Source organism: Gopherus evgoodei, chromosome 1 (assembly GCF_007399415.2).
Source record: "Gopherus evgoodei ecotype Sinaloan lineage chromosome 1, rGopEvg1_v1.p, whole genome shotgun sequence".
Lineage (NCBI taxonomy): Eukaryota > Metazoa > Chordata > Testudines > Testudinidae > Gopherus > Gopherus evgoodei.
The window spans coordinates 105,664,917-105,691,757 of NC_044322.1; the positions used below are offsets into that span (position 1 = coordinate 105,664,917).

Sequence of the window (26,841 nt, forward strand, 5' to 3'; positions counted from 1 at the left end):
TTGTTCCAGTTTGTGATCTGTCTTCAGAATGAATTTAGGCTTTTTTGGATTGCCTGGTAACTTCTGCTGTTTAACAGGTAAAATATTTACAATTTATTTACAAAACAAATCAGTGTAAATGGAATACAGACTACCCATATTAGATGTTCTGATACTGCACAGAAATATAATTGAGAAGGTGTTTTTTTAAAAATTGCAAGCATCCAGTTCTAGAACCGCTATCCTGTTTTCAGCTTCTCAGAGTGACAGAGTACAGCTCATAATCAGTGACCTGCTACCCTTTTTCACCTTTATATCTTTCAGACTTCCTCTTCTCATGGCCTCAATTGTCTGAATATTTAGTTTCTTAATCTGGATTAAAAGCAAGTTGAAAACCATTCTGAAATCTGTACAGGATGTCTTCCATCCTCCCAAGAAACTTTCACTAGCTCCACTACCTAATCATCCTGAGAAATAAATTTAAAATGTGTCAGTGGCATACTTGATTTTATGGAGGTTTATGTAATGATACTTGGCTTTTACCCTATACTTGCAAAACTATATTATGTCATAGGCAAACCCCTACTTACTGCAGAAGACTATGAAAACTACTGCTGGGGTTTTGTTCATCACCATTACTCAGTGACTGAGGCCATGTCTACATCTAAAATTTTGCAGCGCTGGTTGTTACAGCTGTATTAGTACAGCTGTATAGGGCCAGCGCTGCAGAGTGGCCACACTTACAGCAACCAGCGCTGCAAGTGGTGTTAGATGTGGCCACACTGCAGCGCTGTTGGGCGGCTTCAAGGGGGGTTCCGGGACGAGAGAGCAAACCGGGAAAGGAAACCAGCTTCGCCGCGGTTTGCTCTCTCTGTCCCGGAGCCACCCAGCAAACCGCAGGGAAGGAGACCTGCTTGCTCGGGGTTCCGGGACCGAGAGAGCAAACCGGGAACGCCGCGGTTTGCTCTCTCGGTCCCGGAGCCAGCCAGCAAACCGCAGGGAAGGAGACCTGCTTGCTCGGGGTTCCGGGACCGAGAGAGCAAACCGGGAACGCCGCGGTTTGCTCTCTCGGTCCCGGAGCCAGCCAGCAAACCGCAGGGAAGGAGACCTGCTTGCTCGGGGTTCCGGGACCGAGAGAGCAAACCGCGGCGAAGCTGGTTTCCTTTCCCGGTTTGCTCTCTCGGTCCCGGAACCCCGAGCAAGCAGGTCTCCTTCCCTGCGGTTTGCTGGGTGGCTCCGGGACCGAGAGAGCAAACCGGGAAAGGAAACCAGCTTGATTACCAGAGGCTTCCTCCTTCCACGGAGGTCAAGAAAAGCGCTGGTAACTGTCTACATTGGATTACCAGCGCTGGATCACCAGCGCTGGATCCTCTACACCCGAGACAAAACGGGAGTACGGCCAGCGCTGCAAACAGGGAGTTGCAGCGCTGGTGGTGCCCTGCAGATGTGTACACCTTCAAAGTTGCAGCGCTGTAACTCCCTCACCAGCGCTGCAACTTTCTGATGTAGACAAGCCCTGAGGGATTTCTTGCCCTTGTATCTACAGTTGTAAACTCAATATTACCCTCTCCAGGATCATAAAAGGGTTATTATGGTATGTTTTTCACCTTTTGAATCACCTAGAGGACAGAATTTAAAATTCATCATTTGAACTTCCAGTCAAAAAGATTTTTAACTTGTTTAGTTCTCAGAAAGGAAATTTAAAAGGGAAAATTGCAAGAAAAAGTCTTATCATATTTTTTGTTTTTGTTTCTTTTTAAAAAACCCTACACAGTGCACAGTAATTCTCTCAATGTTAAGCATATTCCACATGCAAGTAATCCATGTGCAAGTAGCCACTGCCCAGAAGAGCTTGGCATTAATTTTGAAAGGTTTATCTACACTTGTCTTAACTATGAAAAATCAATAAACATATAACTTAAGAAATGCAGTGTAATAGAAGTTTCTGGATTGCGTGGTACAGGAACCTGAGTAGAATCAGATTTTATATGTATATCTTATAAATAGTGTCCTGTAACAGCTTCATAAAGCTGTTCATATTTAATAGTTTTCTGTGCCCCACTTGAGACATCTTTAAAGAGGTTTTATTTTTCAAAGCATGGGTATTCAGTGCTTCCTGGAAAAAAAGACTCCTTTAAAAATCTCTCAAATTGGTGACCTAAAACCACTAAGGAAAACCTCGGGCATTAGCTCCCGTCCCCTCCCAACCCCCCGCACTAATCTAAACAGTTGTGAAATAACCATGTTGATCTTTAACTTGTCATTAGAGTTGAAGTTTTTCTTCCAAAATGTTGATTAATGGGAGCAGTTCATCTTTCTCAGCTATTTTGTCATGCTGTGTGCAAGCTCTGCATGTGGTGCAGCATGAGTTTATTTTGGTGCACATTTTGAAGATTATCTTTTCACTCAGTATACTTAAGCTTTTACTTAAAAGCTAAGCCTAGGTGCTGGAGCACAATAATAAAGAAACTTTAAAATGGAAAAATATGCAGCTGTTTGCATAGACACCCACAACTGCATTATACACAGAGCCATGGGTGTATATTGCCTCTAATGTAAGAGAAGTGCTGACCCCACCTGTTATCTCAAGGAGGCAAAGACTTCAGGTTTTGTAACTCACAATGCAGTGTGCCAACTGGTTGTGAAATTTGAAATTGTAAGGCCCTGCCAAGGGCATAGTATTCGGTGTTCCATGAAGACTGCAGCAGCTCAGTGAGAGAGCTGGCTGTGTGTAAATGAGACTGTGACTTGACACTACTAAGATCTTTAACCCTGTGCTCCCCTTGTTACTGGGTCTGCAGGGACCCCAACTGCTACTGTAGCCCATGAACTCAGACTCCAAGGCCATAAGGTACTGTTGTGATCTTCTAGTCTGACCTGTATAACACAGGCCCTAGAACTTGCCCCAGAATAATTCCTAGAGCATATCTAGAGCACCCACTTCCAGCTGAGGAGGGGTGGCTTCCTTTTAACTTCATCACCACAACTCATTTTAGCTCAGATGTACAAAGTTTGTTTGTGTTTTACATAAGGACATGGGGAAAGGCAGTAATATTATGTTGCTAGGTAACCAAACTTCGGAATTCTGTACATCGTAAGCTTTGTTTTTTCTCATGCTTCCCCAGATCAAGCAGTGTGACCCTTTTTCTAAATTCCTTTTCCAGCATGCAAACAGAAGAAATGATTGCTGATGGTGGCTTCAAAATATAAATCCCATTTGTTTCTATTTGATCCTGTTTTACTTTCTGTATGGGACTTGATCTTTTCTTGTTCTACAATGTGCTTCGTAAAATAATCCTCTGCTTATTTTTCTTCCCTGTAGTATTCCTGTTCTCTTTAAAAGGCACTCCAGAATAACCATGTTTACAGAGCATTCAATGGAACTGTAGATGTAAATTGCCCATCTATATAGTTTACATGACTTTTATGCACTGTGGAGTGAAGGCCTGAACTTGCAGTTCTTGCTCAAACAAAATTGCTACTGACATCAGTGTGAATTTTGTATGAGTGGAAATGTAGATGGTAACTATATGAAAAAGATAAACCGGGGGGCAGGGGGGGAGTGGAGTGTCTGGGGATCACAAAAGAAGAAAAATAACATTACTCAAAATGCAACATATAAGCCAAGCTGCTGTGTTATGCTTCCCAAAAAGAAAAACATACCGTGAAGAGACAGTTTTGAATTTGGTGCAATATTTCTTGACTTGTATACCGCCTTTCAAATGAGGTTTGTTCAGACTATATTTTAATATATAATTTAAGTAGGATCATAAGGAGATATTTTCTCTAAAGCTGGCTAGAGAGGAAGCCTCTATGTTTCACTCATTTTTCCTCAGTCCAAAATGTGTACAGTACTGCTTAATTATTTCTAGCGCTTGTAAAAAAATTACGTTCTGTGATTATACTTAAATTGCCTGCCCCCCAGACACTGCATACATAGCCAAGATAACAGTGAAGGAACAGCTATAGCCGTGCTGGGCCCTGTGTGAGACAGGGACTTCCTTTTTATTTCCTGATTCTTAAGGGATGGCCTTCACTACTGGGAGATTGACGCTGCTGCAATCAATGCAGCAGGGATCAATTTAGTGGGTCTACTGAAGACCTACTACATCGGTGGCAGAGTACTCTCCATTTTGACTCTGGTACTCCAGCTTTCCTAGAAGAGTAAGGGAAGTCAACTGGAGAGCATCTCCCATTGACCCAGTGCAGTGAAGACCCTAGCTGCGTCAACTCCAGCTACGTTATTCATGTAGCTGGAGTAGCGTAACTTAGGTCGACTTACCCCCATAGTGAAAACAATCCCTCTCTCGTGGGGTCCAGATGCTGGTACTTGCAGATTTCCCCTGAGCACCTTCACTTCATCTCAGAGGATGAAATATTGGCACATTACCTTTTTTTCCGGTCCTCTGGAATTTCCTCAGTGTTTTGCAGATTTGTTAAAAATAAACATTAGTGATTCAGAGAGCTCTTTTTTAAAATCTTGGGTTACTACTTACTATTCTTTCATTTTCCTCCCTGTGACAGTTCTGTCTATTTAGATTGCAAACGCTTCAAAGCAGGGACTGTCTCTTATATGTATGTGCAATAGCTAGAATAATGGGACCCTACACAGCTGAGGCCTCTAGGTTCTATGTAATACAAATTATAATTCCTGTTTATGTGCCAAATCAATACTCATCAAATAATATATAATCATTAAAGTACACAACCCATAAAATATATAACAACTAAAATTACCCTGAATTTCATTGGGGGGAGATCATGGGATTCTGTTCTACATATGTTCTCAAACTACCCTAATCACCATAATATCTGAGCACCTTCCAGTAATACAGTAAGTGAGATGGATGACATTTGTCATGTGTGGTTTGTTCTTTTTCTCATTCTCTCCCTAGGGGGAGAATTTGTGTGTGCAGTGTAGTGCTTTGGGTACATGCTGTTATATATTTGTTAGAAAAGGCAAAGTTGAAGAAAAGTATACATTGCACTTAGAGTGAGAAGGTGTGAGGTTTATGATGATCCTTCGTTCCTGAAGGAGTTCATTCCACAGTCTGAGACCATCCCCAAGATCATGTTTCTTACACATACGAGTTTTACCCTTGTAGTAGGAAGTTCCATTATTCCTGTTTGCCATAGTCCTCATTCTGGAGCATCAGCTGATCTCTTAGATGTTGTGGGCCCAGACTGTTGAGTGCTTTGAAGATGAGGACTGAGACCTTGAACTTAACTTTTATGGGAAGTCAATGCAGAGTGTGGTGGACACGTCTGACATTTTCATGGTCGTCTGTGTTGCTGAAGGGATGTACTGCAACATTCTGTTGTAGCTGAATTAAGCAAAGGATGGCAAGAGTGTAAATTACAATAGAACTTCAGTTATGTACACCCCAGGAATGGAGGTTGTTCATAATTCTGAAATATTCGTAACTCTGAACAAAATGTTATGGGTTTTTTTTTTCAAAAGTTTATAACTGAACATTGACTTAATACAGCTTTGAAACTTTATTATGCAGAAGAAAAATGCCGCTTTCCCCGTATGCTTTAGTAGTTTACGTTTAATACAGTACTGTACTACATTTGCTTTTGAGGGGGGGGAGGTGAAGAGGAAGCCCTGCTGCTGCCCAATTATATACTTCTGATTTCAAATGAGGTGTGTGGTTGACTGGTCAGTTTGTAATTCTGGTGTTCGTAACTCTAACTACAGTAGAACCTCAGATTCCCCTCACCCCCATTTTAAGATTCTGTCTAAAAGCTCAGAGGGATGCAGTGATTAATAGGACCATAGGAAGAAATGAGCCCAAAGCCAAGCACACAGGTTTACAAAGTAAAATTAAGCAGACAAGTTTAAATTCCATGAATTATCTTTGCCTTCTAAAGTGCATGCATGGTGGAACAAGTTCTTCCTCTTTTTGGAATTCTCCATATACTTCCTTTCTACCATCCCCTTTGTATCAATCCTTAGTTAATTTCACATCCAAACGCTTGAACTCTGCAGCAGAATCGGCAAATTTATTAAACAAATTGTAATTAAAAGTTTGTTCTCAAATTCTTGGAGAACATCTGGCCCTCCATTGAGCCTGCAACTTCACACAGTCAAAGAAATGAAATGCTCTGCTACCTGTACTTGGAAAACTTTGTTCTGTTTTTAGTATACAGGATAACGATAGAAATTCTGTCAGTCCATGCACTGCCATACATTCCGTTTTCTTGAGAACTACTGTATATTTCTATGTTTAGAGACCAGATTATGTGTTAGGTTGCAACAGGATACAATACTTTGGCAGAGAGTCTTACATCTTTTCTGCACTATTTCCACATATTCAGGATACAAATGGTATCTAATATTTTAATCATGTCTGGGTACAAAGATAACAGGAGATGGTAATGGGCAAGTTGCCATAAAAAGTAAATAGCTGAAAATAAAATGAGGAAGGTAGATTGAGCAAGCAGCTGAAGAGAGAATAATAATTTGCCAAGATGCAGAGCAGTAAGAAGAGAGCGTGCATCTTAGACACTTATCCTGTACATTAAACTTAATGTTTGTATCAACAGCTCCATATGACAGGAAATGATCTGGGCGTTTTGGTCAGATATTTTGACTGCCCTTAGTTTCAGCCAGCAACTGGCAAAATGGATTACACCCCAGAAGGAGACAGAGCTGAATGTTCCGTCTGGCTTTAGTAAGGAAAGAGCAGAGATGAAATCCATGGACTGTGTGCACATCATCCAACAGAAGGGTATCTCCTCCTCTCCTGCTCTCTCTGGTGCTGGTTTGGGCAGGAAAGGACTCCTCTCGGTCACATTCCTGTGGCTTGCAACGCTCCTGTCCTCTTGTCTTGCAGCAGTGTGTCTTTACCACGTTCTCACACTTAAAGCAGAACTAGCAACTCTCCGCAGCGAGCTGATCTACAGAATCCAGGCAAGAACTCCGCTACCCCAGGCCCAGGATGAGAGTAAACAGGGTACTGTATTCTCTTCTTCCTTGCAGTTAACAGCAGCCGCTGCCAGGCAGGTGAGTTGCAGTGCCCTCTTAGGCCTGCTTTTGTTGCTAGGATGAGGAGGGGATGAGTATTTGGAGCTGCTTTCCCTGGTCTAACCTTGTTTGTCATTGTCAGGAAATCAGGCTGCCTGCTTCTGAGGCAGGTGAAGCCGATGAAAAGAGAGGCTGGAGTACAGGCAGAAGCAGAGGGAGAAGGTCTGCGCTGCCTACAGAAGAAATAAGTAAGTGACAAGATGGGTTGAACTGCTTGGAGGAAGATGTATAGATACTGGAGAGAGACAGAGGATGGGGTTGGGAGGTGAGGAAAACAGCAGAGCTTGACTCACGTTCTCAACTGGAAGAAACAGCAGCACAATATCCCTCTTTGCTGTACTCTCTTGTTGTAGAATGAATGGTGTTAACTCTAAACATAACAACCCAAATGGAATATTGATCCCCTGCCCAGTTTTTGATCCCCTTTTGGCAAGTTTTTGGATATGGATCCCAACCTGCTTCTCATAACTCAAGCACCTCTCTATAGTGAACCAAACCAGAGCAGTAAATTCACACGACTCTGAGTTCAGATTTTTTTTTTTTTAAAATCATAATAATGTCACTTTTCTGGTAATACTTACCAGTTTCCTCATGAAAGAGAGAAGTTGCGGGACAGCTTCACAGCTTTGTTTGGGGAAGTCTTAAGTTTTCACAAAGAGCAGCTAATTTGTACCTGTCCAAAGAGGCAGAACAAAAAGAATCCAACAGACTAGTCACTCTTGCTCAAAATGTTTCCCTTTAAAAAATATAAATACTTCTGTTGAAAAGGTGGCGCTTTAAAATTTTTTTGTCAGAACTCTCTCGTGGCTTTCGCTCTATTTGAGGCTTCATAGAAAACTTTTAAAAATCTTTAGAAATCATTTTGCGCGTGTTGCAATTTTAATGAAATCATTTTTCTGTTGATGAAAGACCAATGCTTTATTATCTTCCCAAGTCTGCTACGTTTTAGTCACGGGTATTTTTAGTAAAAGTCCTGGACAGGTCACAGGCAATAAACAAAAATTCACGGCCTGTGACCTGTCTGTGATTTTTACTAAAAATACCCGTGACTAAAACTTGTCTGGGGGGCGCCGCGGGTGCTGGGAGGATGGCCAGGCCACAGTGCGTGGCCTGGGATTCCTGCTAGTGTTGGGAGGGAGGTGTGGGGGGGGAGTGGGAGTGGGTTGACGGGGCTGGCAGGGGCTTCCTACCTGGTTCCACATCCCTACAGCTCCTAGGCGGTGGAGGGGCACAAGCGCCAGCTGCCGCAGTTCCCATTGGTTGAGAACCGCAGCCAAGGGGAGCTGCGTGGACGGGACCTGCAGGCACAGGCAGCAGGTGGTGCAGTGTCTACCCCAACCCCTTCGCCGCCTACTAGCTGCAGGGCCATGCCAGTGGGAGCTCCCCATCCAGAGGAAAGCTCTTCCCCCGCTCCCCAACCCCTTGCCCGTAGCCCTGAGCCCCCTCCCACACACCCAAACTGCTGCTGCTGGCCCTGGGGCTGCCCAGCTCGGGCATCCCCTGAGCCAGCACCAGCTGCTGCAGAGGTCACAGAAAGTCACGGAATCTGTGACCTCCATGATAAACTCACAGCCTTATTCATGACCCGTAAAATGAATAGGCATATAAGTGCATGAAGAGTGCTAAAGTTGTCTCTATAGTTCCCAAAAGTCAATGTGCTTTTTATTTTAATAAAGACCCAGTTTACCTCCTCACATTACACTGATTTAACTAAAGGCAGTTTGTAAATTTATTAAAAATCAGTGCAGTCCTCATGTGGACACTCTCTGAAATTAGTTTGACTGGATGTTGATTTAGTTAAGTCAAATCAACAATTTGTGTGTACATCAACCCTAAAGCAGACTTTAAACTATCAGCCAAAGACACGTTTTAAGTAAAGTGAGATGTTTATTTAAGTGAAACTTCATTTAGTAGGCTAAAGCCCAAGTTACTGTATATTCACTTTCCTCTGAGTCCCCAAAAAGAAAATACTGTGTTCACTGAGGACCTAATCCAAAGCCTATTGAATTAAATAGGATTATTACAGTTGACTCAATAGACTTTGGATCAGGCCCTTAGTTTAATAAAGCCCTCAATACAGTGCAGATTCAAATTATCATTATTTTTTCTTTGTATTACCATGGTCCCTAGGAGCCCCAGTCATAGACCAGGATCCCACTGTGCTAGGCTCTGTACAGAACAAAAGGACAATCCCTGCTTCAAAGATCTCACAATCTAAGTATAAGACACGAGACAATAGATGGAGACAGACTGATGGGGAGCACAAGGAAATAATGAGACAGTAATGGTCAGCATGATAGGCAGTGTTCTCAGCACACCAGCAGCCTAACCCTTGTCAAGTTCTTGGTAGGCATCATCGCAAAGGAAAGTTTTAGGAAGAATGTGGAGGATATTGAGGTCTTTGTGGATGTTTATGGGGAGAATCTCTCAAGCATGAGGGACAGCATGGGAGAAAAGCATGAAGGTGCTTGAGGTTGGCACTTTTGACCAATCGGAGCTGGGAGTTGATATTTTGATAACAAATGCAAAATGAAGGTAGAGTGGAGGTAGGCTGTGAAGGCCCTTTTAAAGTGAAGTCAAGTCACTTGTGTTTGATGTGATAGAGAAAGGGCACCAGTGGAGAGACTTGGTCAAAGCAACAAGGTAGAAAAATGATCTTTGCAGCAGCATTCTGAATGGATATGAGCAGGGCAAGATTGCATTTGTCAAGTAATCAAGACACAAGATGATGAGACGAGTTTTCATGGCTAGGAAAGGCTGTGTCTTAGAGATCTTACACAGAAAGAATCTGCAGTTTGAGAAAACTCAGTGCTCTTTGTGCATCAACTTCTTATGGTATGTCACCAGAGCCACTTTTAGTATTCTTCTGTGCCTAACATTTAAATACAAGCAAAAACACCTACTGGGGTTAGATACCAGCTTTGGTAAATGTAATTGGACTTAGCTCTCTGCAGGCTTATTCAGCTTTCTCAGCCACAGGTCTCTGGTGGCTTTTATCAGTCCCTCTTCAAATTTTGTTTGGAGAGACCAATTGTGTTATCCCTACTCTTTCTTACTCAGCCTCCTCTGAAGTCAAAATTCAGGTTTATTCTCTTCAAGGTGTCCACCAACAAGTATCTCCAATTTACCTGTCTTCACATCCGGTTTCAGTTAGCTTAAATAAAGACAACTTTTGATTGGCATAGTATAGAAAATAGAAAGAATCACAAAGTGAAAATTGATTTAAAGAAAGAAAAATTATACTAAGCCAGTTATCACTACAAAAGTGTCACTAATGAGGCCCCACAATTTACGTTACAGAGTACTGGGGAAGTGAGTTGAAAATCTTGTATATTAAAGTCCCTTTGTGGCTCACAGGAATGTCATTATGTCCATTTTTTCAGTCCCAAAGGTCTGCATAGTCTCCAGCAAGAATGTCTTTAAAACAAATAACGTTTAGAGATATGTCAAAATGAGGCAGATGCCAAAATGAAAGACAGATCTTCATAATAGGATTGTCCCTCTGATTGTCCATCAGCTTACCAGTGTTCTCTAAGAAACTGTGTCTCCCTGGATCAAACTTTCTGGCCAGTGAGGTTCACAAACAGCAGCGCGGATAGTCTTACAGCAGAGGGGCCGGAGTAACCAGGAAGGATGGTGGTGTTCATGGTGCTGAATCCTCTCACATTTAGTCATGGAAATGGTTGTCGCTGCAGATTCAGTCTTCAGGTCCTCACACATTTTGGTGCCACCCCAATCCTTCCAGGCCAGTGTTTCTCAAACTGGGGTCACTGCTTGTGTAGGGAAAGCCTTTGGTGGGCCAGGCCAGTTTGTTTACCTGCCTTGTCCACAGGTCCGGCTGATTGTGGCTCCCATTGGCCGCGATTCACCGTGCAGGCCAATGGGGGCGGCTGGAAGCGGCAGCCAGTAAGTCCCTTGGCCTGTGCTGCTTCCAGCAGCTCCCATTGGCCTGGAGCAGCAGCAGACCGCAGCCATTGGGAGCCGCGATCGGCCAGACCTGCGAATGGGGCAGGTAAACAAACTGGCCCAGCTCGCCAGGGGCTTTCCCGACACAAGTGGTGACCCCAATTTGAGAAACACTGTTGTAGGTGCTGAATGATTCTATGGATTCTGTTTCTTTCATTTTGAAGTTATGAGTTTAAGGTTAAGCGTGTGCTTAATGCTTTGCTAATTCAAGGCCTCAGAGCAACTTTTCAGTAAAGTATTTTTATGAATATATTAGTTTCTGATAGTCTCACAGTTTACTTTAACTCTTATGAGGTCATTGACCATAGTTCACTGATAATTTCATTGGTTTATAAAAAGTTAATAATAGAAAATGTCATCTCAAATATTATCGTTGGCATCTCTCTTCATTAGGCTGCAGGTAAAGACAGTATTTTAAGTTTAATTAAATATGAAGAATCTAGTTTTGATGTTTAAATATTTTATTCAAACTTTTTAAAATTAATTTTAATATATATTTCAGGCAGTAGTTTTCTTTTATATGTACCATTTATTTATCCCATATATCCAATGCAGCAGCTGTTGCCTGCATAGAACTCCTGCTTAATACTCTTCTTTTCATTTCCTGGGAATTCTGCATGTAAAAATGACCACACAGTAGGATTTTGATTACTATGAGGAGTGAAACAAAAATGAACACATCACAATTATGGTCTTTTAAAAGTTTATTTTGGAGGACACTATTATATTTTTATAATATATAATCATCATTGCTAGTACAATATGTACCCTTGAAAGTTAAAGCCCAAGTAGATGGGAAAGAAGTGGTTTCGATCAACAATTCCAAATATAGCGGTATGCTTATCACTCAAAGTCAGAACTCTTGCTGCACGGAGTGGAAGTTAATAGATGATTGCCAGGAGTACATATAATTAACACCCAGGCAGAGAAATCATCAAACCATTTATGACAGGACTTTTTTTTTTTTTCCAAGAGCAATGAGTATCTTTCTTTCTGGCAGCGTCTTCAGCACAACTGAAACTAGCCCCATATTAAACACTATGGTTACATTTGTTCATTTTGTGCCAACATGTTTTATGCCGGAGATCCATGCACCGTGATGTCCAGGAACAAGAAGGTGGTTTTTTGTTATCTGAGCCAAACTGTTAGTTCCTGTGTGTGCCAAAGTTTCATTCACATGTACTGTGTGGGCCTGATTCTGATCTCATTTCTACCAGTGCAACTCAAGAATAACTTTGGTGCCAGAGGAAAATAAGGGATATTAGAATCAAGCCCTTTCTCAGTTTAAGATTTGGTAAAGGGTTTTTTTGTGGTTATTCCATGAATTAACAGCAAATATTTATTGTGTTGTACTGAGAAGTCACAGAACACCTGCTCCAATTTCCCTAACAAAAGGCTTGGATTCCATTTAGCCACAGAAAATTTCCACATCATTCAAACATCAGTGCAACAGCCTATTCTGGCATGCAAGCTAGCAAATTCACACCCACAACTGTCAAGATCCTCCTCGGCAGATGCCCATGTCCAGACTAAATAATTAACAGCATGCAAACTTCAATGTTAACTTGTTATAGCTATCACCTTTTGTCTGTTCCTCTAACTATTCCAGGCTTGCCAGAAGAGAGGGAGGTAGTAATGGATGTGGTTTAATTAGGCCACAACTGTATTCACATAAAATATTTGGGTGTACTTGGCAATAAATTCAGGTCGTCATCATTGCTTAATCATTTCCACGTAATCCTCATGCTGGTCCCAGTCATCCCATAGCTGGGACCTTGCCACCCTTTGCTTGTAGGAGATAAAAGGGAGCTATGAAACTAGGGGGTTGGCGCCCCACTCCTCCAGACATGGGAGTCCTAATCCCACTTTCTCAGCTCTCTTTAGGAATGCCTTTTTCCAGTGCTTTTCCAATCCATAGTGTTTGACAGTCATATCCCTTCTATAACAAGACCCTGCACTGGACATCTGCTAAGAGTCTTCTGTGCTAAGTTGTGACATTATAACTAAGGCTACAATTTAGTCATGGGTGTTTTTAATACAAGTCATGGACAGGTCACGGGCAATAAACAAAAAGTCATGACCTGTGACCTGTCCATGACTTGTACTATAAATAACCCTGACTAAATCTTAACAGTGAGACCACTGGTCTTGGGGGCAGGGTGATGACCTAGGTCCAGCAGCACCAGCTGCTGGGGGGTCACCCCACCCCAACCCCTGCTCTAGCCGCTGCAAGGAATGCAGCCAGGGAGCAGTGACTAGTGTGGCTGGCTCTGGGGCAGCTTCAGTAGAGGCCGGTGTGGCTGGCTGCAGAACCACTCCAGCAGCAGCAGGTGTGTCTGTCCCCGGAGCCAGCTGGGGCTAGCCAACTGAGCGCTGCAGAAGTCATGGAGGTCAAGGGAAGTCATGGAATCCATGACTTCCTCAACCTCCAGGACAGCCACAGAGCCCTAATTATAACCTAACTCTCCTGCCCTTCCCCACTGGTTTCCAGACCTGTTGTGGGGAAGATGAAAAAACCCACCCTGCCTTGGCCAATCTTTCCTTGCCATCCCCGAAGGGGAAAAAAGGGTGACTAGCATAATGCCCCCAGCAGGTCATGAAGATACCCAGTATTTTTGCAAATGTCATAGAAAGGTGGATGCAGTTCTCAAGTTCTGCTTCTGGTCTGGAAAAGAAAAAACTTTTTGTTTTGTCTTTTTTCTGCTGACACAATGTAAGTCAAAGAGGATGCAACCGCTCCTTGACCACATGGCATGAAGAGATTTAATCCAGGACATGCAATTTAGCATGAAAATCCAATTTACTGCCTGGATGAATCAATACTATGCATATTATGTGAAATATTGAGCACTCAAAAATAGTTACACAAAAGTAAACTCTCCCTTCCAAAAGACAAATTCCATTATGTGCAATTAATATGTACATAAAATATTTGGGGTGAATTACACAGCAAATCACTTATTATGTAGAATATAACACAGTAATGGTCAATCTATTAAGATGAATATACTGCAAAAAATATTTTGGGGATATATGTTAGATCTGAGTCACATCCTGTAAATACAACTAACCTGCCCTTACAATGGGATTAGGCTGTCTTTACTAGTTTATGTATCTGAAGTATTTATAGTACTGAGTGCCAGATTAACCCATTTTAAAAATGCACAGTTGAATCATATAGGGATATTTCATCATTCCCTTCTATGGATGAAAAATAAAGCAAGCAGCTCCTGGAAGAAAAATGGGATAGAAACAAAATCCCACTTCATGTAGAATTATACAGTACTCAAGAATGTTCCAGAAAGTCCATGGAGAATAAATATATGAGGGCCATGAGAGAAAGAAGGGATGTGTGGAAATCCTTTTAGCAAGCATCTGTCTAATGATACTTAGGGGGCTAATGCCTGTGTGTTCAAACTTGGGTGTACCCTAAATTGTGTGCCTAAAGCCATGTTTAGGCACCTACATAAGTAGTTTGTTTTTCAAAGTTACTAAACTCTGCCAACTCTGTTTGGTATCAATGGGAATTGTTAGTGTTTGGCACCTCAGGCCACTTTTAATTAGCACCATAATCCATATGTATGCACTTAAATTTAGGCACCCACATTTGAAAATTTCTTCAAGAATTCATACACTGGAAGGTTAGGTCCAAATTTATTAGGACATGGGTAACTATGCAAATAAGATCTTATAAAGGCAGCATGGGTGGGGATATGATAATATTGATACAAAGTCTCTGATCATGCATGGATGTATACATAAGCCCAGTCTGCAGTCTCATATGTAAGAAACATGTTGTTAGAGCAACAGCTTCACTAGACACATAGGACAGTCCTTCCTAGTGTTTTGGAAAATAAGCATGTATTGCTCAGACAGGCCACATCCCTTTTAAGTTCTATTTGTGGTTTATTAATGCACTTGAAGTCTCTAAGGTCAGATGTCTCTTCCCTGAGCTAAATGGATACATTACATTCTGAAACATGGTTACTATAATTTTTTTCCCCTGGAGGTGTAAAAGTTAGAAAAACTTGTTTTACAAGAAGAGCAGTTCTTTTCTGTATGAGGTCCCAAGAGATTATGCAAGTTTTGAATACGCCAGATGCAATGCATACTGTCATCATGATGATGTTGTAATCTGTTTTCTTTAGTTGTTATATGTTTTTAGATGATTGTAAACAATTTTATACACATTGTGACATTATTCATTATTATATTTATCATTTGGGAAGGGCCTAGCCCACTCAATCTCAATTTACACAGCGTTTAGGGTGTTCAGATAAGGGTTTTTTTTTTTAATTCATTCCAATCTATTATTTGTTAATTCTGTATTTGTGTGTTGTATGTGTTTGGCGTTGTTGTCTGAATAAGCCATCGTTCCTTCTTGAAGTAGATTGACTATCAGAACTAATGTGTTGCTAAGGAACCATACTGATTCCCCAGAGAAAATTGTTTTCTTCCTTATTTCCTATTTAACAAGCAGTAATGTTACTCCCTATGGCCCTGATTCAGAAAAGTACTTAAACGTGTACTCAGGTTTAAATATGTGAATAGTCCCATTGAAGATAACAAAGCAAAGTATTTTGCAGGATCAGGGCCTGTTGCTCCTGAATTTTAAAAAAGTTTTAAAGAAAACCGTTGCTGTTGGTAGTTCTGAACTAGACATTGGTTTCTTGGACACTGCTGTGGTTTTAAATAAGAGGTTTAATTTGCCAGTTAACATTTGCTCTAACACCAGTGAACAAAACTACATCATCTTTTGTCCCCTCCTTATAAAAAGTAAAGGATTATATTCCAAGGAATATAATCATTGTCATCTCGATGCACAAAAAGATTAGACAAACAGATGGTTTTCTTTAGGTTATAATTAGGAATACTTTATGCATGACAATAGACATGGTACTTGTATTTGTTATGAAAAAGTTTCTCAGATGATATCAGATCTTTAGGATATTACTGCTTTAATAATTACATAGCAGTGTCCTGGAATTTTTTTTTTTTATAGAACTGGAAGGGACCTTGAAAGGTCATTGAATCCAGCCCCCTGCCTTCACAGCAGGACCAAGTACTGTCCCTGGCAGATTTTTGCCCCAGATCCCTAAATGGCCCCTTGAAGGATTGAGCTCACAAGCCTAGGTTTAGCAGGCCAATGCTCAAACCACTGAGCTATTCCACCCTGTGTCCTGGAATGATGAGTAGTTTTGTGATGTGGTAGTAATAAAAATACAAGCCCAGATTTTCAGCAGGTGCATGTAAGCATAGTTTAACTGAAGTCAATGGCATTAGGCTGATTCATGCCAGCTATATATCTGGCCCACTGTAGTTTAGTAAAAAAGAAATGCTATAAAAATCACCAGAAGTAGCAGTGATAGAAGCAGGACCACACATCTGACACCAGATCTCTTCTCATTCTTTTAAAAGATAGTTACATATGCAAAAGTGACTGACTTTTCTGAACTTCAAAAAGAAATTTTCAATGTAGTCTACTGCACAGTAAATAGTTAATATGGCTCAGTAATAAGGAACATAGGTCTTAACATTAGTTTTTTAAAAAATAGACCTGCTTGTGGAGCAGTTTGAGTAAGGGTGGCAGAATTTTCCCACAGAGTTTATCTGCTTCAGGAAGTGAGAGTCAACAAATTAGGATTTTCTTCTCTTTGTTTCTGATAAATTACTAGATTAGCGCATTCATCTACTTTCTGGACAGTACTGTAGACATTTTTTTTATTTAACACTTTCATCCTTTGAAGTGACAGTGAAGAATAAGGCTTAACTGAGATCTGTGCTTAGTGAATGCAACTTTATAGACTCCTTTATTCTTTATTATGATTCTTGGCACTTATCTATGGCAGATTTTTTTAAAGTGCCTTAAATTGTATTTATCTGCTATCCAACACTTTAAAATACCACAGTATTTCTTATTTTTCTATAACTAAATTTGTATCCTGTATTTCTATCCAATGCATGCAATGTCAAAGCTTTAAGGAAATGGATGAGTTTTGGGAAGTACTAAAAGTTTTATAGCTGTAAATGCAACAATTTCTCTTAAACATTGTATCAGCACTTTCTAGATTAGGCAATTTCACTAAAGTCCTATTGTTGTGGAACATGGGGAAATCTTAATCTTTTAGGAATGTAATAGGAAATGAATTTGTATTCAATCTTGGCTTTTTTTTTTTATATTATGTGAAACTAAAAAACTCCTGCAAATACTAAAAAAAAAAAAAAATCTTTTGAAAGCCTGACATTGATCACAGCTGAGAATTGTCTGGTGGGGTTTCAGTTAGAGATGTAACTAAATTAATGGAGCCAATAGCATCTAACTCATTTGACTTAACGCTACATTGTTAAAGTATACAAGAAACCCAGATGAAAGACCAGTGTTTTATCATAGTAGTCAAGGTTGGCTGCATGATCTCTGAATTTCTCCAGGACCCTTTAATGTGAAAATCTGGTGGCTGTTCTGCGCATCTGACAAGTATCTGCCACAAGAAGAAATGGGAGATCCTGCTTTCACATAGTGAGAATGAGTGTTTTCCTCCTGAGTATGCTTTGTCACTTTTTACCCTTCAGAGATCTTAAACCATTCTCTTAATTACTTCCTCTCATTTGTTTTCTTTAATTACAAAAGGAGTCTTGTTTTTTTTCTTTTTTCTTTTCAGTGCTACAGGCCTGTCTGCAATTGATTGCTGATAGCAAAAGTAACATCCAACAAAAAGGTAACAGTGCCTTCCGTGTATTCACATATTTTTCTACTCAAACTCCAGGCTAACTAACAAGCACTATTCTGATTAATATAATGCCAGTTACAAAAAATAATGAAAATTTTGGATCTGGATAAGTCTCACAAATCTCCTCCCCATTTAAATTGGAAAATCCCTCTCTCTAAACTCTATTTTTCAAGAGGTCAGCATTGTTGATTTTTGACCAAAGGAAACTAGAAGGAACTAATTTTGATTTTTTTCTTACCAGAAATTATTCTCTCTCTCTCCCCTAGATGACTCAAGTATTGTTCCATGGCTTCTTAGCTTTAAAAGAGGAACAGCTCTGGAAGAGCAAGGAAATAAAATATTGGTCAAAGAAGCAGGTTACTTTTTCATATATGGTCAGGTAAGAATATTCTTTTCACTTTAATATTGGACTTAGGGTGCTTAACTGCTTCAGTGTATGCCTGAAGTTTGTTTCTTTTTTATTCTTCAGGTTTTATATACAGATACAACATTTGCTATGGGACATCTAATACAAAGGAAAAAGGCTCATGTATTTGGTGATGATCTCAGTTTGGTGACATTATTTCGTTGTATCCAAAACATGCCTCATTCTTATCCTAATAATTCTTGCTATACCGCTGGTAAGTATCTGAGCTTTTACCCTTCTTATTTATAGTAAAGCAGTACCAAATGTAATTTGTGGTGATACATGATTACATATAGTGAAAATGTAATGGATTCAGAAATCACTTTGCCAATAAAAGTATGGCATACTTTGGTGTGTGCTCAATTTAACATATATTTTTCTTATGATTGAAATACCATAGAATCAAATTTTCATACTTAGATGCCCAAATCTGTATTTACTGTAGATACTACAATAGCCATTTTAGGCATCTGTGTTCTGCTTTAGTGAATCAAATATGGATTTAATCATCTTTAGGATGAAGCAGTCAGTATCAGCCTAACTCTCTGCTCCTAATAAAGATGACTGGAGTCTCAGCATTGACTTAAGTGCAAACAGAGTTAGGCCAATGCAGTGTGTGTTTGACAGTCCCATCAGAAATGTTGCGTGCAAGTAAATCAAGATATGCAACTAATACAAAAATAATACTTTTATATTAGCAGAGTTCCAGCAGTCTGCAGTAAACACGTGTGTTATACTAACCCCTGTGGAAGATTTAAAGAACCACTGTTGCAGCCTGTCAAACTATATTTTACCCAACCTCTTTTAATTGCCTTTTCTTCTCTGGACTTCTTTTCCCACCGTTGTTGTTTAGCAAGCTCTATCAATATGTTTTCTTCCGTGTATTTACCTTGTATCCATATGCCTGATATATTCGTTGATGACAGAGTTCATTGTATATGGCATCACAACTCACCGCAATAAAAGCTGTTCTTAGACACTGGCACTGGATTGTGCCATCGCTAAATGATGCATGTAGCAGGGAGCTAATTAGAAAGGAAAAATTCTTTGCATATAAATATTGTCATAATCACCAATTAGAGGACAAGAAATACAAAGCAATTTATTATGCTTATGGTAACTTTGCTGAAGTGTGGCAGTTGTTCTTTAAGAACAGAATGTAATCATTAGGGAATGACATTCAAATGTAAGATCAAAATCATACGTGAATTTAAATGAGCTTTGCCTGAGTAAAGATTGCAAAATTGGGCCCAATGATATTAATTTTTTTGTATTGCAAATAATGTGTGTTTAGGTAATACAAAATACAGTCTCTTAATGCAATCTATTAGATATTTTACATATGGTAGTATTCTATTTAAAGATATTCCAAATTCTTTTCCAGGCATTGCAAAATTAGAAGAAGGGGATGAACTTCAACTTACAATACCACGGAGAAGGGCCAAAATATCATTGGATGGAGATGGCACTTTTTTTGGTGCAGTTCGACTCCTGTGATACTCTACAGTTTTGCATCACTCTTATCTCTGTTCTCTTTTTTGTTTTTATGTAATTGAAAAAAATGGAGACACAGTTAAGCGGCCAATTCAGTCTCGTTTTCTTTTTTTTTTTTTTCTTAAACCCCCTTTCTTTGGTTTGATGAACCATAAACAGGAAACCCAGCAGACATACTTCTGATGTGACTGTCATGTGAATTACCAGAAATATAGGTTATTTTAGGCAATAGAGGAATAAAAATACCAGTGGCTATACAGACATGTCTTACAGCTTTAAAACAACTTCTTGTCCATGAGGTATTACTCAGGGCCTTGATACTGTAGAGTTTGACCCAAAATATCTCAAATGTAATGAGGACATTGTGATTAGTAAATCATTATCCAGGAGGTACTGAAGTAACATAAACAAGTCAACATAAACACTACTCAGATTCATATTAAATTTCACAAGTGTTTTATTGTTAAATAAGAAAGAATCACTAAAGAGTAGAACCCTCAGAATACATATTAACATACAGTATATTAGAAATTGCTAATAATCTGCAGACAAAGATTCAACTGACAAATGTACAATTGTTAGCCCAGTTTTTAGCACTGACTGAACTTTTGGAAGAAACTGAAATCAGATGAGGAAATAGGGGTTGGGGGGGAAGACTGACCGGGGCAGTGGCAGGGGAAGGATATAGGATTGGGATAGGAAGTCCAGAGGAGTGGGACTAGGACTTCCTGTGGAAGGAGACTGGGATAAGATGCCTGAGTGGACACTAGGACTGCTTAGGAGAAGAAAACGGGACTAGGTGAGGCCAACAAGTGTGGTGAAAAGATAGGATAGAGACAGCCTGGAGGGGAGCAAGGATAATGGAAATGGAATTAAGCTTGAGGGAAAACGGGCAGAAATGTCTTTCCTCCAGACCCCCAAATACAACCCAAGATACCTGAATTTCACCATTCCTCTGCTGTCTATGAAACCCTTGTCACAGAATCTGGAATGGGTCACAAACTGTCAAAAAACAGGGAAGACAGATCCAAACTGGTGGTATATTCTATAATTAGATTTCACCAAACCAGCAACAAATGTGTGCTCCTCAATCACTATTCTAGCTTACCAGGGAGCCATAGCCAGTTGCCTTAGACATTCCAGCCTATATTATCACCGAAACTGCACTTAATGATGAAAGGTTATTAAAGCCAAAAATTGTCACGCTTTCAGTTACTCCCAGCCAAAAAGGGCCAGCCACTTACCGCAGGTCAAGGTATACTTCAAATCTCAAAGATAATGCTGAAGCCAATTTCTTTAGTAAATTAAACTAAAGAAATGAAAGATATTGAGAGTTTAAAGCTGGTAATATACATAACAGGTGAGTCAAACTTTGTAAGTCCAAAATTATAGTAGTGATGTCTGCTAGCTTCCATAAGTGTCTCAAGGTTTCCCAAAATGTCTTTGGTGACCTCTGTCTTGTATCTGCAGTGTCCCCTGACAGCATCCAAATAGATCATTCCCAGGGCTCACTTTTATAGCTGTTCCCCTGAAAAGCAGCCAACCAAATACTTGTACTCAAAGCATAGGCTCTCCCTCTGAAGAGTGCATTTTGAGTTTTTCACCTCAGGTCATCAAATCAAGGACCACTTGTTTTGAAATTAACATTTTACTTCCTATGCATATGCAAGTAATCCAGTTATAGTGATATACATATGCAGTTACCTGCCATTACATTCTAATAGGGATAGATAAGTGAAAACAACACAGATGACATTCATTAGCTTTCAGGAAGTTTACACATCAAGCAAATTCTCTTATAGCTGACACAAACCTCTGATCTAGGATTAATTAAGCATAGGGTATACATATAATGCAAATCAAATTACAGATGTGTCGACAATAGCACTAACATTTATTTGAACTATTCTGACAGACAGATGAATTGGCTTGATCCCATTATAATGCCTCTTGGCATTCTCTTGATTCCTATCAGCACAAGTGAATGGGCCTATGTTTGGTAGCCCACTTAACATCTCTTTGGTAACCACGCACAGGTGCATTAGCACTCCTAACACTTCTTTGAGCCGGCTAATGGTCAGCACCACAATGCTCTAGCAAAGTGTGTGTATCATTGCCATCACAGAAGATGATAACATACTGCTCTCTTTTACTGCATTAGCTCAAGTGACAGATGACTGTGATGGATCTAAATGTTCTAAGTTTGCTGATGACCTGTTTGAGTGTCAGTCTGATGCCACTCATTGTTCCTTTACACACTTGCTGTATCATATTATGACTATATATCATGCTTAACATTTTCATGCTGTGCTGTCAAATACCTGATTCATTTGGTATATTTCCATGGACTACATGCTATGGTCAGATTCTAGAGAATCTCAGCTTTCATTTAATAACAAAAAGTAAGTTTCTAAGCCTCGTTGTTGTGAAGAAAACCTCCCAGATATGAACAGGCTGGGAACTGATAGTGACTGATTTCCTGTACTTGACACCAGTCTGACCCAATCTCTGAAAGCTGTGAGCTCCTCCATCTCTTAAGTTAGTTAGTTTTGTGCCAAATTAGACTAACTCTTAATGATAACTTTTCTAATGGCAGCATTGCCTCACTGATGAGGGCTTGAAGCCCACTGAGTGGAGAGGAATGAGGAATAGCTGCAGGGAAAGAAATGATAGAAGGATAGTAACAGCAAAAGGAGCATGAATTAAAAAGAGGAAAGTGGTGGTCTAAAGAGTAGACTATTCTTCCACTGAATGTTGGTGAATGCATCAATAAAGCCATGTATAAATACTAATTACAAGTTGTATTACTACTGAAAGCCATACTCTTGATCTTTGTACAAACCTGCCATTGGACTGAGGGTAGGAGATAGTCCTTAATGTATACCACAATTCCATTACTATAAATTACATTTGGCCCAGAGGTAAGAAAATCAAATGCATTACCCCCAAACTTGCACAAAGCATGAGAAAATACATTTTGTGCCGGAAAATATGGAGGGGGCTGGAATCTCTAGCACATCAGGTCCACATCCCCTATTCTAGTTCCTGCCCTGAAAGAGAGGCTGCAATTCCATATACAGGGCTTTATGGCCACTGGGTCTGTATAACTGCAGACCCAGTCGCTATAGTTCTATCCCTCCTTGGCTGTCTCCCTGCTCCATTCAGGGCTATATCCAGAAAATTCAGCGTTCCCATGTACTCAGTTTGCAGCTGCCCTCACCATGTGTTGTGGAACCATAGCAGTTATACAGCTGCAGGGGTATTAGGCAGCTGCTATGCTGCTGGGTACATCTCACCCACAGGGAGTATGGCAGTAGGTGCCTTCTGGGATACAACTAGATTAGGTCTTATTAAATATTTTAATTCCATATCTAGGTGAAAAGTTAGCACATTAATGGAGAATGTAGCTGAGGAGTGGTCAATTATTTCTTGTCAAGGTCCAGGTTTCTTGGTCAAGGTCCAGTCAAGGTCCAGACTCCAAAGAAACATTTTTCATACCACAATAATGCTAATAGGCCAATAAAAAGATTTTGCAGTCATTGAGAAAGTTATGGCTACACTGCAATTAAAAACCTAGGGTACTCATGCAGCTCAGGCTAAGGGGCAGTTTGATTGCCATGTAGATGTTCCAGCTTGGGCTGCAGCCTGAGCTCTGAGTTCCTCCCCTCTAGCAGGCTCCAGCCTGAGCCTGAACATCTACATGGCAATTAAACAGCCCCTTAGCCTGAGCTCCAGGAGCCCAAGTCAGCTGGCACTGGCCAGCTGCAGTGTAGACATACTTGTAGAGAAGTTAGAAATGTGGGCAGGAAATAAACTGAGGTTTGACTTTGGAAACAGAATGCAAACTCGTACATCTGGGAGAGGAAGAAGCTGCAAGGCAGGGTTAGCATTAATACCAATAGACCTACAGAGCCTATGAGAATTAGAAACAAGTTTGTGGTAAAATATGCAAATAAAAAAAAAACAACCCATGATTTGGGGCTTTGTATTCAGATTCTTCACATCTCTCACCTGGAAGATAGGTGAGAGCTGCTCTTTCTGGGTCTGATGAGACTGTACCTAGGATAGTACATTCCTTTCTGTGCACATCAGAACTAGAAAAATGCAGACAAACTGTCACAATTTCAGAGAAGAGCAGCAAATAAGATTTGTGAGCTGAAGGGACTGACTTATAAAGAGAGAATAAAAGAGCAAAGTATTTATAACGTAGGCAAGAAACAGCATGACAATCACCTGCGGGTACTAGAAAGATGTAAACCAGGCACATGTACAACACAGCATTCAGACAGTACTTGGATTCAGTGACACTCATTGATATTTGAGGTAGTTACCTAGTTAGAACTAAGGACTGGGAGCCAGGAGTTCTGGGTTCATTTTCCAGCTCGGCTATAAACTTACCCTGTGATATTGGGCAAGTCGACCTATTTATGTTTCCAAATTGCTCATCTGTGAAAATGGTGAGAAGAATACCAACCTGTCCTCTCCAGCTGCCCAACAAGAGTGTGACTACACCCTGACCACTTCCTCTCCCATCAGATGAAGCACTTGCAGTACATTTTCCTCAAATCCTAACCCTAGAAGAACAGCAGCAGTGGTCAACAGAAGCAGGGTGGGGGAGGGACATATGCAGGACCCTGTTGGCCCCTTCTCCCTTGTCCCCAGCACCAGTTCATCCGCATCTCTTCACATTCCTATCACCACCTTGAAAACATCATTTGAATCCATCACTCTCTGCCATCACTGGCTGTTTTCACCAGTCTGCAGTGGCTCACTCTCATGGAGTCAGGTACGATTGTCATTGCCAGCTGACTGTTCCGTCTGCACTGCCAGTCCTATTTAGTTGCTCTTCAGTACTCTGATTTTCATCACGCTGCCTCCACTTATGGTTCTGTTGTTTCACCACCTGTCTCAGATTTACCCTGTCTCTGTTCTCTCCAAGCTTCTCTCCAGCTGGCTTCCTGCATGGTCATGTTTCCACTTGCCTCCTGTACCCCATCTCCACCAATCTTCACATAAATGAAAGGATAGGGGAGAGAGAGAGATTTTTAAACAGAATTGTAATTACATTAGCTCATTTACCTTATTTATCTTGGGAAGCACATCACAGGTTGTAGTTATGGACTTGGTGAATTGCCCAATGTAGTGATTTTAACTGTAGGGTACACATGCCACATGGCCACTAGAGGGCAGCTATGTCACATGTCAATCCCATGGCTGCTCTTTTGTGTACCAACCATAGCACGATACAACCTTGATTTGAATGTATAGGTGAGTGTCTCTCTGACTGCACTGCAAGTCAACACAACAAGGAAATTCACATTTCTGGAATACCCAGGATAAGGAAGCCTATTAAGAAATACTCTTGTGCCTAGGAACTGGAAGGATCCTTAAACTCTCTAGTCTTTGTTTTATAACAAATAAGATGATTTTTCCACCCCCCTTTTAGGCAAGAGGCAGAAATTGGCTTGTATAATTAGTCTATTTTATTTTTTCATTAAATAGTAACTTAGGGGAAAGAAGTCTAAGATGAGAAGAACTGCTTATCCTTGCACTGTGCACTCAAGGGCCTGAGTAAACTAGTGGCCTGCTTAAATGCTGCAGAACTTCAGCCTTTCCTCCATGCTCCCAGACCTGAATAAAAGCAGCCAGTGTGCTTAGGGTTGCCAACTTTCTAATTGTACAAAACCAACCCCCCTTGCTCCACCTCCGGCCCTATTCCTTCCCTTAGGTCCAGCCATTGCCCTGCGGCCCTGCCCTCCTATGCTCTCCATCACCCCTCCCTCTGTCACTTGCAGTCCTCCACCCTCACTCACTAGCTCATTTTCACTGAGCTGAGCAGGAGGTTGGATGGTGCTCTGGGCTGGATGGTGGAGCTGAAGGGTTCAGAGTGTGGGAGATGGCTCTGGGCTGAGGCAGGGGGTTGGTGTGCGGGCTCTGGTAGGGAGTTTGGGTCCAGGAGAGGGCTCAGGAGGGGGTGCAGTGTGCAGGCTCTGGTAGGAAGTTTGGGTGAGGGAGGTGGTGCGGGTTCCAGGAGGGAGTTTGGGTGTGGGAGGGGGCTCAGGGCTGGGGCAGGTGGTTGAGGTGTGGGAGGGTGTGAGGGGTGCAGGCTCTGGGTGAGGCTTACCTCGGGGGGCTCCCCAGAAGCGGCGATATGTCCCTAGGCTCCTAGGTGGAGGCATGGCCAGGGGGATCTGTGTACTGCCTCCGCCCACAGGCACCACCCCCACAGCTGCAGAGCTGGAGCTCAGGGTGGGGGCAGCATGCAGAGCCTCCCTGGCCACGTCTCTGCCTAGGAGTTGAGGGACAAGTCACCACTTTCGGGGAGCCACACGGCGCCAGGTAGGCAGCCTGCCAGCCCCACCAACCGGACTTTTAACCAGAGCCACGATGCTCCTTTTTTTAAATCAGAGATTCCAGTCAAAAACTGGACACCTGGCAACCCTAGGTGGGCTGTGACCGCTGCCTGTCATGCTCATCACCTTGTTACTTGGTGCTACCCTCATCTGACTTGGTGCCTCATGATATTTTGATTAAAAAACTAGAATGAGGTTAAAATTATAACATGGCCCACGTTAAATAGGTTTAAAACTGGCTAATTGATGTCTCAAAATGTGATTGGAAATAGGGAATCATCATCACCAAAGGCTTGTGTTTCCAGTGGGGTCCTGCAGGGATTGGTTCTTGACCCTATGCTAGATAATATTTTTATCAATGACCCGGAAGAAAACAAAATCACCACTGATGAAGTTTGCCAATGACACAAAAACTGGGAGAGAGGTAAATAATGATGCAGACAGGTTGCTGATACAGAGCAATCTAGAGCATTTGGTAAGCAGGGTGCAACCAAATAATTTGTGTTTTAATACAGCTAACTGTAAATGTATACATCTAGGAACAAAGAATGTAGGCGATTCATTCATGATGGGGACTCTCTCTTAGAAAGCAGTGACTCTGAAAAAGACTTGCCAAAGGCAGAGTGCCACAGTTCTGAAGCAGCTGGTGGGTGCTTCTTACTGTATGGACAAGGAAATATCTTTAAGGCATCCTCATCTGCATAAGTAGGTGTCTCTGGTACAAACTGAGTTAAAACGTTTGCTTGTGTTTGAAAGGGGTGGGGCTCTTGACTCCCACTTCCCAGTCCCTTTAGTGTGGTCCCAGATTCCCTAATCCCAAAAGGGATATAGGTTAGTGGGATCAATCCTAATGGCTCACCTTGGGGCTTGCTGAGTCTATCCTAC

At 41.2% G+C, this 26,841-nt stretch overlaps 1 protein-coding gene across 2 annotated transcripts; it reads left to right on the top strand.

Moving 5' to 3' along the window:
* The first annotated feature begins 9 nt into the window (after nucleotides 1-9).
* Nucleotides 10-22,394, top strand: TNFSF13B (TNF superfamily member 13b). 2 transcript variants are annotated; one of them, XM_030568437.1, is made up of 7 exons: nucleotides 10-77; nucleotides 6,819-6,988; nucleotides 7,092-7,197; nucleotides 17,635-17,691; nucleotides 17,970-18,082; nucleotides 18,173-18,323; nucleotides 19,494-22,394. In XM_030568437.1, exons 1-7 carry the CDS (start codon nucleotides 29-31, stop codon nucleotides 19,604-19,606), a joined length of 759 nt encoding a protein of 252 aa, XP_030424297.1. In that variant the 5' UTR covers nucleotides 10-28; the 3' UTR covers nucleotides 19,607-22,394. The 2 variants fall into 2 exon arrangements, with proteins under 2 accessions (XP_030424297.1, XP_030424289.1); XM_030568429.1 differs by lacking the exon at nucleotides 10-77 and having other exon boundaries at nucleotides 6,529-6,988.
* The last annotated feature ends 4,447 nt before the right edge of the window (nucleotides 22,395-26,841 follow it).

Bases quoted from the DNA above. Each gene is read 5' to 3' on its own strand.
- TNFSF13B (XM_030568429.1), top strand. From the start codon at position 6,545: ATGATCTGGGCGTTTTGGTCAGATATTTTGACTGCCCTTAGTTTCAGC. The intron at 6,989-7,091 runs GTGAGTTGCAGT...TGTCATTGTCAG, and splicing joins CAGCAGCCGCTGCCAGGCAG to GAAATCAGGCTGCCTGCTTC. The intron at 18,324-19,493 runs GTAAGTATCTGA...ATTCTTTTCCAG, and splicing joins TAATTCTTGCTATACCGCTG to GCATTGCAAAATTAGAAGAA.